This window comes from Sceloporus occidentalis, unplaced genomic scaffold (assembly GCF_023333645.1).
Source record: "Sceloporus occidentalis isolate IW3139 unplaced genomic scaffold, rSceOcc1.0.p SCAF_2, whole genome shotgun sequence".
NCBI classification, from domain to species: Eukaryota; Metazoa; Chordata; class Lepidosauria; order Squamata; family Phrynosomatidae; genus Sceloporus; species Sceloporus occidentalis.
The window spans coordinates 195,375,357-195,389,453 of NW_028316982.1; the positions used below are offsets into that span (position 1 = coordinate 195,375,357).

Below are 14,097 nucleotides of genomic sequence, written 5' to 3' on the forward strand. Positions count from 1 at the left end.
ACACTTACACAAACACATTAAAAAGGTGAGAATCCTAGCCTTTTTGCATACTACTTAGCCTCTTCAGAGAACTCCCAACTGTTGTGATGTACAGAAAATGGAGAAGAGTATTAAACAATATTTAAGAATAGTAATAATAAAAAATCCACTATTATCCCTAGAAGCCAGCTACTTCTTCCCCTCCTGCCATGAATCAAACACCAAACCAAATACTCATAAATAGCCTAAAGGAATATAATTCATCCCAAATATTTGCAAAATTCCATGCAAATGGCAAATAATGATGTTTAAAAAAACTGCCAGATATACAGGATGAAACATCACTTGCAACACCATTCCTATCACGAACTTGCCTGTACTCTGAAACTAACACTGAGACCTTTCTCCAGGTACATCTTTTGAGCACAGCTTAGAGCAGAAGTGCATAAACATGGCAGGTTCACTCTCTGGCAGAAACATGGATAGGCAAAAAACAAAAACAAAACTGCAAAAACAATATAGAAAAGCACAATGCAGAAACAGGTGGAAGTTCCAGTCCAGTTCTGAAAAGTAAAACTTCCTTATATTCAACCTTGCAGCCCTCTCATCCCCACCATCCCATTTAAAAGCCAAACTTCTGCTCCTGCAGAAAAATCAGCAGTAGCAGAATATGCCACAAACCATCCTGGGCATATAAAATACTGTTTGAAAACACCGAAGTTCTGGACCATGCCAACCACTACCATGTCAGGATGCACAGGGAAGCCATTGAAATCCACAAACATCTGGATAATTTCAACCGGAAAGAGGAAACCCTTAAAGTCAACAAAATTTGACTACCAGTCCTGAGGAATAGCAAAATAAGGACTCAGCCAATGCAAATGGGAAACCATTCAGAGTCAGGGGCTTTCCCAGCAGATAATGACCACCAATTAGCAGACATTAATCCTCTTTTGCATTAGCCTCCCAGCCTGAGGCCGGCCATCAGCACAGAACAATACACATGCAAATCACTCCTGCATTCCCAGGCTCACACAGTATATATACACCCAACCTTTTCCAGGCAAAGCATTCTCTGAAGATGCCAGCCACCGATGCTGGTGAAACATCAGGAAGAAATTTTTTTAGAACATGGCCACATAGCCTGAAAAATCCACAAAAACAAAACAAAACAAAACAAAAACAAACAAACAAACAAACACAAAATCAACTCTTTTGAGATGTTGTGTTGAAGGAGAGTGCTGAGAATACTGCAGACAACTCAAAAGACAAATGGATCCTTGAACAGATCAAGCCTGAACTTTCTTTGGAAGCAAAGATGATTAAATTGAGACTGTTGTACTTTCACCACATTATGAGAAGGTTTGACTCATTAGAAGCCTGTATGCTTAGGAAAGGTAAAAGAGAGGAAGACTGTACACTAGATGGATAGACTCAATCAGGGAGGCCACAGGCCTGAATCTACAAGACTTAAGCAGAGCAGTGGAGATGGGGGGCTTGGAGAGGTCTCATACACAGGATTGCCATGAGTCGAGGTCTCCGCAAGGGCAGCTGACAACAAGAATGGGGAGAGGTCTCTCTCTTAGTACCCTCCCAGAATATATTTCACAAATAAGGGAACAAAATAGTCTGAGTGTAGGTAGGAGAAGAGGCATATTGCCATGGTAACTGAATCCTCCCATGAGAATTGAAAGACAACTAAGGCTGAGGACCACTTTCCAGTTTTGGCAAGTCTTCGAGTGTTGCATTTTTATTTTATTTTTCAAAAATCCTCCCCCCCAAAGTTTTTTAAAGTTTGTAAAAGTTTTAAAACACATCCCAGTGTTTTACAGTTAGTTGTTTCCCAAGATAAAAAAATAAAGACTCCTATGTTTTCTGATACTTGCTGATGTGCTTCGCTTCCTACTTGCTTGAACAATGAGGTAGGGAGCTATCCTTTCATCTTATATAACACATCATATGAAATGCTACCTTTGTATAACTCAAGCAAGCAAGCAAGCAAGCAAGCAAGCAAGCAAGCAAGCAAGCAAGCAAGCACAAAAACAGATGACATACAAAACATTTACATGTTACAAAATAACAAGACAGAGTGGGTTCAAAATATTCTCTCCTGTATGTGGAGTCTCCTGTTCAAAAGTAATCGTTTTATACTTTACATTAGGCCTGTTTGCCCTCCTGCCCACTGCAGTATGGAACCAATAATTAACAATGGGAGAGATTAACTGCCATGGGAACTGAACTGCTAGTTTGTGGGTCTAATTCACTTTCTCAGAGCCTCAAATCCAACCTGTGGGTATCCCCCAGTTGCCCATACTCAAATCATGTTCTCCCCTAGAGGCATATGTGGCAAAGATGTGGTCTTGGCAGTTAGGATCCCAGAGTTGTTCCTTGTTCTGCCTTCTTGTGCAAGGAAGGCATACAGGGAGAGAAGGGCATTGAGTTGCTGCTTCTAGAGCCGGAGTCAGCAGTCCTAACCACCTTTGCACAGAAATAAAGACTTAAGAAGGACGATAAGAAGGACAAATAATGATGGTCAACAAGGTAGCCATTTAGACATTTAGGTTAGAACTTATAGGTACTCATAGTTAAGTACTTCAGATACACACTCTAGCAGATCTGATTGTGAGCAAAGGTTCTAATAAGATATTTTAATGCTTGAACTGTCCTTGCAAGTGATTTCTGTTTTACTTTGTTTCATTTCCATGTTAATACAGTATACCCTTGCTTTACGCGGGGTTCCGTTCTGGAATGCATGGCAGAGGGTTGGACTGGATGGCCTTTGTGGTCCCTTCCAACTCTATGATTCTACCTTCATGTTGTAACGGTCAAAATGTTTTCACAAAGAATTGCAATGGATTTCTCAAGGTTGGCTTTCATGTCATTAAAAATGTGAGCAAAATTGTTGTGGACAAAATACTGAAATAAAGTATAATATAAAGCACTAACTGAGCTAAAACCTCAAATATATAAAAAATACACAAATTCCACACTACAGAGGATGATTAGGTTTATCTTTAACTTGACAAATATTTAAGGAAATGAGATGGAAAAACGAGAAAAGAAGCCCCTGCTCTTAAATAATTATTTGTTTTAGCCAGCTGTCTTTTTTAAAAAGTGTTATTTTGTGTGTCTAATTATCTTGAAATAAAACACATGTATTATTGCAATTAGAATTATAAATAATTGCACGAGCATCCTAAATATCAATAATAATAATAATAATAATAATAATAATAGAATATAGAAGTGCTAAACAGTGTTAAGATACAAGAAGAGAAACATTTAAATGATTTCAAAAATATGTAAAATATTTTACACATGCTCTGTTTTGGAAATGACTGTTGCAAAAACAAACAAATGCAGAGTTCTTAATGGTTTTTGTACACTAAAAAGAACTATTGATAAGAGTGCAGCCTGGCTATCCCCTTGGGAGACAGACAGGCTTCAGAAGAAGCTTCAGGGGTGAGCGTCCACCCTTCTTCCCCTTGGCACAGCACAGCTGTTCCCTCAGGACACAACCAGGCTGGGGAGCAACTTGGGAGGAGAGCGTTTGCCCTGCTTACTCCCAACCCTTGCTGTCTCCTGAGAGGCAGCCAAGGTAGGAGCAAGGCTAGGGAAGCTAGCGCTGGCCCTGCATCCTCCTCCCCACCTTGGCTGTCTCCCCGAGTAGGGATGGGGACTGGGGAACCAGCACTGACCCTTCATCCTCCCCTGGCCACTATGGCTGTCCCAGGGGCAGCCAGGGTAGGACAAGGCTTGGAGAGCCAGTGCTGGCCCTCCATCCTCACCCCCACCATGGCTCTCCTCCATGGGGCAACTGGGCTGAGGATGAGGCATAGGGGGGGCAGAGTTCATCCTCTATCCTCCTCCCCATCATGGCGGCCAAGGTGGAGATAAGGCTTGGGGAGCCAGTGCTGGCCCTCCATTCTCCTTCCCATCCCGCTGTCCCCTTGGGAGACAACAGGCCTGGGAAGGAACCTATTACCATATTGACCCATGTATAAGTTGACCCAGGTTTTTTGAGTCAAATTATTTACATAAATTTTTTGACTTACACACAGATCCATACGGTATTCAAAACTGAAAGTACACACAAAGTTTACAGTACATTTAATGTGCATTTATATGCAAATTTGTTAAATTCAGATGATCTCATTTTCCCCCTAAAGTAAGACAAAACACACTTCAGAAATAATACAGTTTGAGACCACTTTAACTGCCCTGGCTCAGTGCTAGGGAATCTGTGGAGTTGCAGTTTATTGTGACACCAGAGCTTTCTGACAGAGCAGGATAATCTCTCACAAAACTAAAGTTTCCAGACTTCTCTAGCATTGAGCTGGGCAGTTAAGGCAGTCTCAAACTGGATTATTTCTGCAGTGTGTTATGGACCATAGTTACCTACCACCATCCTTACCTTAAGAAATACACATGTGTAATAAAACAGTACAAAATTTGTAGGAATACCTTTGATTTTAGCAACAGTACTTAGGACAAAGCTGACTGTCTAAAATTATCTCAGACACACAAAACATAATATTTTTCAAACACTAAGAAGAAATTTGACTTGTAGCCTGAACATTATTTGTCTCCAGAATCCCCTAAAAGATAAACAAACTCTCTGAATCTACAAGAGATTGTGTTTATATTCACTAATACTGGCAGCATGTAATGGCAATGCCAAAGGAGCTCAGGAGACAAAGGCTTTCATGGCCAGCATCCATAGTTTTTTGTTGGTTTTTCAGGCTATGTGGCCGTGTTCTAGAAGAGTTGCTTCCTGATGTTTCACCAGCATCTGTGGCTGGCATCTTTCTAGGATGGTTCTGCCTGGGCATAAAATACTGTTTGAAAACACTGAAATTCTGGACCATGCCAACCACTACCATGTCAGGATGCACAGGGAAGCCATTGAAATCCACAAACATCTGGATAATTTCAACCGGAAAGAAGAAACCCTTAAAGTGAACAAAATTTGGCTACCAGTCCTGAGGAATAGCAAAATAAGGACTCAGCCAATGCAAATGGGAAACCACTCAGAGTCAGGGGCTTTCCCAGCAGATAATGATCACCAATTAGCAAACACTAATCCACTTTTGCATTAGCCTCCCAGCCTGAGACCTGCCATCAGCACAGAACAACACTCCTGCATTCCCAGGTTCATACAGTATATGTATACCCACTTTTTCCAGGCAAGCATTCTCTGAAGATGCCGGCCACAGATGCTGGCGAAACGTCAGGAAGAAACTCTTCTAGAACATGGCCACATAGCTCAAAAAAACCAACAAAAAACTATGAGCTCAGGAGATTTTGTTGATACTCCTGCTTTTATTTCCTAGAAGCAGTACTTATGTTGTGTTGAAACTGGGCCAAATATAATATTAAGAAAGAAAGAAAGAAAGAAAGAAAGAAAGAAAGAAAGAATATTCCTTATGTGCATGTTGCATCCATTTAAAAAACCAAAACATTTCTTCCATGCTGTTTCTATCACTAACTGATGGAGACTATAAATTAAATTATTGCTGTTGTGTGCCTTCAAGTCATTCCAACTTATGGAGACCCTAAGGTGAACATTATCATGTGGTTTTCTTGGCAAGATTTATTCTGAGGGAGTTTGTCATTGCCCTTCTCTGTGGTGGAGAGTGTGTGACTTGTCCAAAGTCACTCAATGGATTCCTATGGTCGAGTGGGGATTTGGATCCTGGTCTCCAGAGTACCAAACCAAACCACACACCATACTGGATCTCAAATTGAATTATAGGTGAGAATAAAAACACTAATTCTATGTACAATTACCCACATTGTGAATCACCGTTTAATAATTTCAAGACTGCACTGCCTGTAAAATACTCTGTATGGGATTGCCTGTGAAAGAAATGTAATTGGCCCCAAATATACAGTAGTCATGTACTCACTGGAATTGACAGGAGTTTGCCTCCTAGTCCAACCTATAGCCCGTCTTTCCTCCTGCAAGACAACGGACGACAATAGGGAGAAGATATCCTCCCAAGGAACTGCACTGGCTTCCAATTACTGTATATACTTGACTATAAGTCGACCTCATGTATGTCAAGGGCATGTTTTCAGGCCAAAATTATGGATTTTGATATGACCCGTGGATAAGTTGAAGGTAAAACTTAGCAGCACGGAACAAAGGATGTAAAGGCAAATAATGCTAAAGTTTTGACAGGCACAACTATTTGTGTTCACCCTAAAGATTGGCTGGATGAGATAGTAGAAGGGGTTGATGCTTCTTTTAGGTGTTCCGAAAAGAGATTAAGCTCTCACCTTTCACCAGGGCATGGCTTCTGTACAGTACTTACATTGACCGTGGATAAATTGATCCAAGTTTCTTGGGTCAGTTTTTTGACTAAAATTTCTAGACTTATGAGTATGTCTAGATGTATGAGTATATACTGTAGTACTATTTCCAATTCAAGTTGTCCCTTTTCATCACCATCACTTATAGAACCATTTAAACTATATCAGGCCATTGCTGCCTCCTAATCTCCACATATGGTTCTTTCTTGTACTAGGCATTTTAACAGGTTCCAACTTTTAAAATCTTAAGGTGTTTTGAAGCAGAGTACTTCTATGGTTGTGTCCTGCGACTGCGTTAAAATCTATTGAAGAGACACTGTGCTCAAAGCTCATTCTGAAATGATGATACACACAAGAAACTAGGTCACTCTTGGTAATTATCCTTCTTATTGTTCAATAGGTTTGCCAGACTTTCTCTTCACTGTTTTTAGGAAGCTCTCTTTGCTTAAGGAAGGTTTGTTCATAAACAGCTGAAGTTCATCCACATTTTACCTGATAAGATTTCTCCATATAGTACATATGAACAAACACTTGTTCTGGATAGTTTTTTGTGGTTTTTTTAGGCTATGTGACCATGTTCTAGAACAGTTTCTTCCTGACATTTTGCCAGCATCTGTGGCTGGAATCTTCAGAGACCTGTCTTGAATAACAACAGTGGCTGAATGTAACCTGACTACAGCTAGTACACTGCTTTAAAATTTCCCTCAATTAAAAACTCAGCTTTCCATTATTTTGAAAAATGTGTATTTTTGCATAATAATATACTTACATCTAGTAACGTATGAAGATGCTGATCCTGGAAAACACTATGTAGAAAATCTAAGTCTTTTTCACTGCAATCTGTAAGCGCATGGATTTCTTCTAGGCTATCCAGCACTTGTGAGACTGCTCCTATAGTCAAGTAAACAAACAAAAAAACACTCAGAGAGAAGACTAAGGGTAAACTAGAATAAGAATTATATTCAGAGGTAGCCGTGTTGGCCATATACCTAAGTACAATGACATCCAAAATCCACAAAACAGTGATACATTTATTTGGCCAACCAAAATGTACAAAATACATAATGCAAACTTTTGAAGCTCTACTAACCTCTTTGGCAGGCAAAAGTGTTAAAAATCATACAGGAGATTTTTTTAAAATGAGGATGCTAGTCACAACAGTATCTTGACAAAATGCAGGCCTGTGACTAACATCTTCATACAGTGTGCCCATGCTATAGGCGGGCACCGCATACGTGGTTTCCTGCTTACGCAGAAGCCGCATGACGGGAGAGAGAATGGCGTGTGTGCCCATGTCACACACACTCTCCCACGCCGCGAGCACGAGCCCCATTCAACTGAATGGGACTTGAGCATGCACATTTTTTGGCTTACGACGGGGGATGGGGGATCCGGAATGGATCCCCATATAAGCCAAGGGACCACTGTATTTTTGTATTTTTTTTCCTCCTGTATGATTTTTTAAATACTTTTGCCTGATGAAGAAGCTTACACCATGCAATGGAGCATCAAAAGCTTACACCATGCATTTTGTGCATTTTGGTTGGCCAAAAAAACTTTTCGTTGTTTTGTATGCTATTGTACTAGAATAAGAATATTTCACTTGACCCACTGTGAATAAAACATTAAACAGCTACAATTTTCATGGAGTACTTGTTATATGAATATCAAGAATGAAACATGTATACTTTCACATTTCAAATTTTAGAATTTAATAATACTTTAAAGACAAAACACTTTCAAAAATGCCACAGAAACTTTACAATACCACTTTTGTACAAAAACATAGCTTCTGAATCTGGTTATACTGTAATCCATGTGTTGTGAAGGCATCGATATGATGTGACAAAAAGAATATTAGTCTTCAGTATTCTGACCTGATGGGTCAACAGGCAAACTGAGTGTTATGTTCTTAGAGGTTCCTTTTAATACAAAGCCCTACTCTGTTTTTGCTGGTAGGACTGGCTTTCTCTCCCCCTACTTTGCAGGGTATTTTGTTGGTGTAATTGCTGCTGCTGCTTTGAAACAACCGTTCCACTGCAAGCAATGGGAAAAATTAAGTTAGAAGTGTTCTGAGGTGAATTTCAGTCCATGATAATGTGTTCAAAAATTAAGACCACTGGATTGGTATATGGCTCACTTGTCTACAGCTACATCCATAATTCCAAGCATATCCATCTTGTTTTTTACCCTCTATAAACCTGCTGTACTGCCTAGGAGAGGAACACCTACCAAAACTCATGGCTGGGAGGGACCAAGAAGGATGGAGCTAACATCTGATGTTACCCTCCAAATTTGGCAACTTGTCAAGCATCAAAAACCCTGGTGGGTGAGATAACTTTCTTTCTACACTCTTTAGGTGTCCACAGTATTGCAGTCTTATGTTCCAATCGAAGTGGAACCGAAGTGGAACTAAAAATTAAAGGGAAGGGAAATAACAAGGATATCATGGTGGGAGTCTACTACAGACCTGCAAGTCAGATGGAGGAATTGAATGATGCCTAACTAGAACACATGACTACACATTCAGAAAGGAGAGATGCAGTAGTGATGGGTGACTTCAAGTATCCTGATATTTGCTGGAAGTCAAACTCTGCCAAATTCTCAAAGTCTAGCAAATTCCTCACTTGGCTCGAAGACAATTTCACTGTCCAAAAGGTGGAAGAGGCAACAAGGGGGCCAGCTATTTTAGATCTGATCCTAACCAAGAGGGATTATTTGGTTAATGGGGTGCAAGTGGTGGGATCCTTAGGTGGAAGTGACCATGTTCTCCTGGAGTTTGTTAAATAGTGGAAAGGAGAAGCCAGGCATAGTCAGACACACATTCTAGACTTTAGGAGAGCTGATTTCAGTAAATTTAGAGAGAAGGGAGTTCAGGATGGATGGGAGTTTCTCAAAAGGGAGATACTGAAGGCACAATTTAAAACAGTTCCAATGAGGAAGAAAAATGGAGGTGTCTCAAGAAACCAGGATGGATGACTAATGAACTTTCAACTGAGCTAAGTTTTAAATAAAACATCTATAAGTAATGGAAAAAAGGGGGAAATCACCAAAGAGGAATTCAATCAAATAGCAAGCACGTGTAGGGGTAAAGTCAGAAAAGCTAAAGTGCACAATGAACTCAGGCTTGCTAGAGAGGTTAAGAACAATAAAAAGGGCTTTTTTGGATATGTCCGCAGCAAAAGGAAGAAGGAGGAAATGGTAGAACCACTATGTAGAGAAGATGGCAAAATGCTAACAGGGGACAGAGAAAAGGAAGAATTACTCAACACCTTCTTTGCCTCAGTCTTCTCAGAAAAGGAAAAGAATGCTCAACCTGAGGATAATGGAGCAGAGGACAGAATATGGGAATTTCAGCACAGAATAAGTAAACAGATAGTACAGGAATACCTGGTTAATCTAAATGAATATAAGTCTCCAGGACGTGATGAACTACATCCAAGGGTATTAAAAGAACTGGCAATTGTAATATCGGAGCCATTTGCAATAATCTTTGAGAACTCCTGGAGAACAGGAGAAGTCACAGCAAACTGGAGGAGGGCAAATGTTGTCCCCCATCTTCAAAAAGGGAAAAAAAGAGGATTCCAACAAGCATCGTCCAGTTAGTCTGACATCAATATCAGAAAAGATTCTAGAGTAAATCATTAAACAGAGAGCATCTAGACGAGGGCAATTCCATACTTACAAAAATTCAAAATGGATTTCAGAGAAACAAGTCAAGCCAGACAAATCTGATCTTTTTTTGATAAAATTACCAACTTGGTAGATTTATTTATTTATTTTTATTTTATTTATTGTATTTATACCCCGCCCTTCAGCCCTAATGGCTATCAGAATGGCTTACAATTATATTTTTAATTAGATGAAGGGAATGCTGTGGATATAGCATACCCTTGATTTCAGTAAGGCCTTTGACAAGGTTCCCCATGACATTCTTGCAAAAAAGCTTGTAAAATGTGGGCTAGACAAGGTAACTGTTACATGAATTTGTAATTGGTTGACCAGCTGAACCCAAGGGGTGCTCAACAATGGCTCCTTTTCATCCTGGAGAGAAGTGACCAGTGGGGTCCCACAGGGCTCTGTCCTGGGCCCAGTGCTATTCAACATCTTTATCAATGACCTGAATGACAGAATTGGGGTCATACTTATCAAATTTGCAGATGACATCAAATTAGGAGGAGTAGAAATACCCCAGAGGACAGGATCAAAATTAAAAATGACTCGAATAGACTAGAAAACTTGGTCAAAGCTAACAAAATGAAATTCAACATGGAGAAATGTAAGGTATTGCACTTAGGGCGGAAAAATAAAATGCACAAATATAAGATTGGGGACACTTGGCTGAATGAAACTACGTGTGAAAGGGATCTAGGAGTCCAAGTAGACCACAAGTTGAACATGAGTGAACAGTGTGATTGCAGCAGCTAAAAAGGCCAATGCAATTTTAGGCTGCATCAATAAAAGTATAGTGTCTAGATCAAGAAAAGTAATAGTGCCACTGTATTCTGCTTTGGTCAGGCCCAACCTGGAATATTGTGTCCAGTTCTGGGCACCACAATTCAGAAAGGACATTGAGAAACTGGAGCGTGTCCAAAGGAGGGCGACTAAAATGGTGAAGGGTCTGGAAACCATGTCCTATGAGGAACGACTTAGGGAGCTGGGGATGTTTAGCCTGGAAAAAAGAAGGTTAAGAGGTGATATGATAGCCCTGTTTAAATATTTGAAGGGATGTCATGTTGAGGAGGGAGCAAGCTTATTTTCTGGTGCTCCAGAGAACAGAACCCGGAACAATGGATGCAAGCTACAGGAAAAGAGATTCCACCTCAACATTAGGAGGAACTTCCTGACAGTAAGGGCTGTTCGACAAACTCCCTTGGAGTGTAGTGGAGTCTCCTTCCTTAGAGGTCTTCAAACAGAGGCTGGTTGGTCATCTGTCGGGGATGCTTTGATTGGGATTTCCTGCATGGCAGGGGGTTGGACTGGATGGCCCTTGTGGTCTCTTCCAACTCTACGATTCTATGATTCTACCGCGATCACCTTACACTGCTTCCCAATCCACCAGGGGAAATGCTATGCGAACAGAAGAAAATGGCACCAGTAATGCAGGGAAGAGAACAAACGGGTGACACCCCCAGGCCAGCCCCTTGAGCACTGCTCCTCCCATCCTCAAGATCCCGAATCAGACACCCTTTTGTTCCCATTCATTTGCCCCGAATCAGACTCGGGAGGCACAGGAAAATTCGCTAAAAAGCCACTATTTTTAAAAACTGCTTTATCGACTTATAATTCAGATTTTTCAAGATAAATTGAATCAGATTTGAATTTCAATGGAAATTATATCAGAGCAATGCGGATCAGATTCACGCTCAAATGAAAACGATGCACCCATGATTCGCGTCCTGATCCGCGTTATAAGCCAGTGGGAAAGGGGCCATAGATGGGGGGGGGAGGTTAGGGAGTTGATTTGTCACAAGACATATTATTTGGATCCTAGTCACTACCTTTTGCATTTTACTTCTGTGAAAAAAGCATTTTGTTCTCAAATCTGTGCAATCAGTGCCGTATGCTGAAAGTGACTGTTTTTAAGTCTTGTATAGTGGCAAGTATGCATGTGAGTGAAAGACCAACTTCTATTAGCACAGACCAGAAGGAAAAACAAGAATAGCAATTTGAAACAATCAAGTCGGCAAATTCTGCAGTAAATAACAGGTTTATGACTTCATGAACCCAAAATGCTTTAAAAACAATTAACTTCAAAAGCTTCCACAAGTAGGCAGCACCAGGTGAAACGGGTTATTTTACTCCCTGTTCCCATTGCCTTGGTCTGATTCATCATGGCAGATTCATATTTTTACTTATCCAAAACATAGTTTGGAGACTGGGATGTACTGTGGTTCATATGCTGTAAACTATAATTTTTCATTACATTTGAATGCAGGTAAATAACAGTGTGATGTGGCAACTAGAAAAGCCAACATGATTCTAAGCTGCATCAATAGAAGTATAATGTCCAGATCAAGCTAGGTAATAGTGCCACTCTATTCTGCTTTGGTCAGGCCTCACCTGGAATACTATTTCCAATCCAATTCCAAAAGGATGTTGACAAGCTGGAGCATGTCCAGAGGAGGGTGACCAAAATGGTGAAGGATCTGGAAACATGCCCTATGAGGAGAGACTTAGGGAACTGGATATGTTTAGCCTAAAGAAGAGAGGGTTAAGAGGTGATATGATAGCCCTGTTTAAATATTTGAACGGGTGTCATATTGAGGATGGAGCAAGTTTGTTTTCTGCTGCTCCAGAAAATAGGACCCAGAGCAATGGATTGAACCTACAGGGAAAGAGATTCCACTTAAATATTAGGAGAAACTTTCTGACAGTAAGAGCTGTTCAACAGTGGAACACACTCCATCGGAATGTGGTGGAGTCTTCCTCCTTGGAGGTTTTTAAACAGAGGCTGGATGGCCATCTGTGGGGGGGGTGCTTTGATTGCATATTTCAGGTTGGACTGGATGGCCCTTGTAGTCTCATTATTATACTGTGCCCTCTAGTCCAGGGGTGGTCAGCACATGGCTCTATGGAACACATTAGGCCCTTTTGACCATTTTCATGGCTCCCACTACCAAATTTCAATGCTAGTGCCACCCTGCCCCCACATTTTCTTTTGAAAACAAGAACACATTTCTTGTTTTAAACTAGAACAATACTTCTGTAGGAACAATTCTGCTTGAAAATAAATACCTGAAACTTGCCTTGGTTTCAGAGGGAAAAAAACAGTATTTTTTTGTGTTGCAATTCAGTAGGATGCAGCCTCCTCCAACAGAAAGTCTGATTACTTTTGCTCCAGATTGCAAATGGAACAAAGAACAATATGCCCGTGTGACTTGAAAGAACTGCAGACTCTTTAGTAAAAATGGTGAGCAACATCTATATACTGTAATGTAAACTGCTTCGATCATTCGGAAGAGTGGGATATAAATAAATTATTATTATTATTATTATTATTATTATTATTATTACTAAAACACTCCAATAACAACAGGTGATGGTATTTTTACCCACCTGAATAACACTCACAAGTGGTATAAAAACATCATTCAAGATTACAGCTCATCAAAACATCTGTAGAAACTGATTACAATCCACAAAATCTTAAAGTAAGTACTCCTCTTCCATCCCCCCCCCTTTTGATAAATTTAGGGACATTTATCACTAAATTAATGTCCCTGACAGTACACTGTTCTGATTTGCATGACACTCTTTATATTTATTGTATGACCAGTTATTAAGAAGAAGTATTTTCTGTGCCTGCCTCCCAGTTAGGGTCTTCTTGCCCACTAAAAAGCTCAAAGTTGGAGCAAGAACATTTTTCTTGAATCTGGTTGATATTAGGGACTGTTGGCATTTGAAAAGGAAGATATTAAAGCTTCATATCAATTTGCAGAAAAGCTGTCTTCAACCCTGTGGCCAAGTGATATTATGTACTGTAATCCCTATCAACCTGCAGCCAAATGGTCAGGGCTGATGGGAGTTCTAGTTAAAAACATATGGAGGATACCAATCTAGGGAACGATGATTCAGAGAGATTACTCTGTTGAATGGATGCAAGCTACAGGAAAAGAGATTCTACCTCAACATTAGGAGGAACTTCCTGACAGTAAGGGCTGTTCGACAGTGGAACAAACTCCCTTGGAGCGTAGTGGAATCTCCTTCCTTAGAGGTTTTTAAACAGAGGCTGGATGGCCATCTGTCGGGGATGCTTTGATTTAGATTTTCTGCATGGCAGGTGGTTGGACTGGATGGCCT

At 40.4% G+C, this 14,097-nt stretch overlaps 1 protein-coding gene across 14 annotated transcripts in view; it reads right to left on the reverse strand.

Annotated features, from left to right (window-relative positions):
• CASK (calcium/calmodulin dependent serine protein kinase) overlaps positions 1-14,097 on the reverse strand; it is a 202,563-nt gene that overhangs the window by 65,934 nt on the left and 122,532 nt on the right. For all 14 annotated transcript variants that reach the window (XM_089511887.1, XM_089511885.1, XM_089511880.1 and 11 more), the window contains one exon: positions 7,064-7,185. In XM_089511887.1, the coding sequence (XP_089368013.1) occupies positions 7,064-7,185 (122 nt within the window). The remainder of the gene's footprint in view (positions 1-7,063; positions 7,186-14,097) is intronic.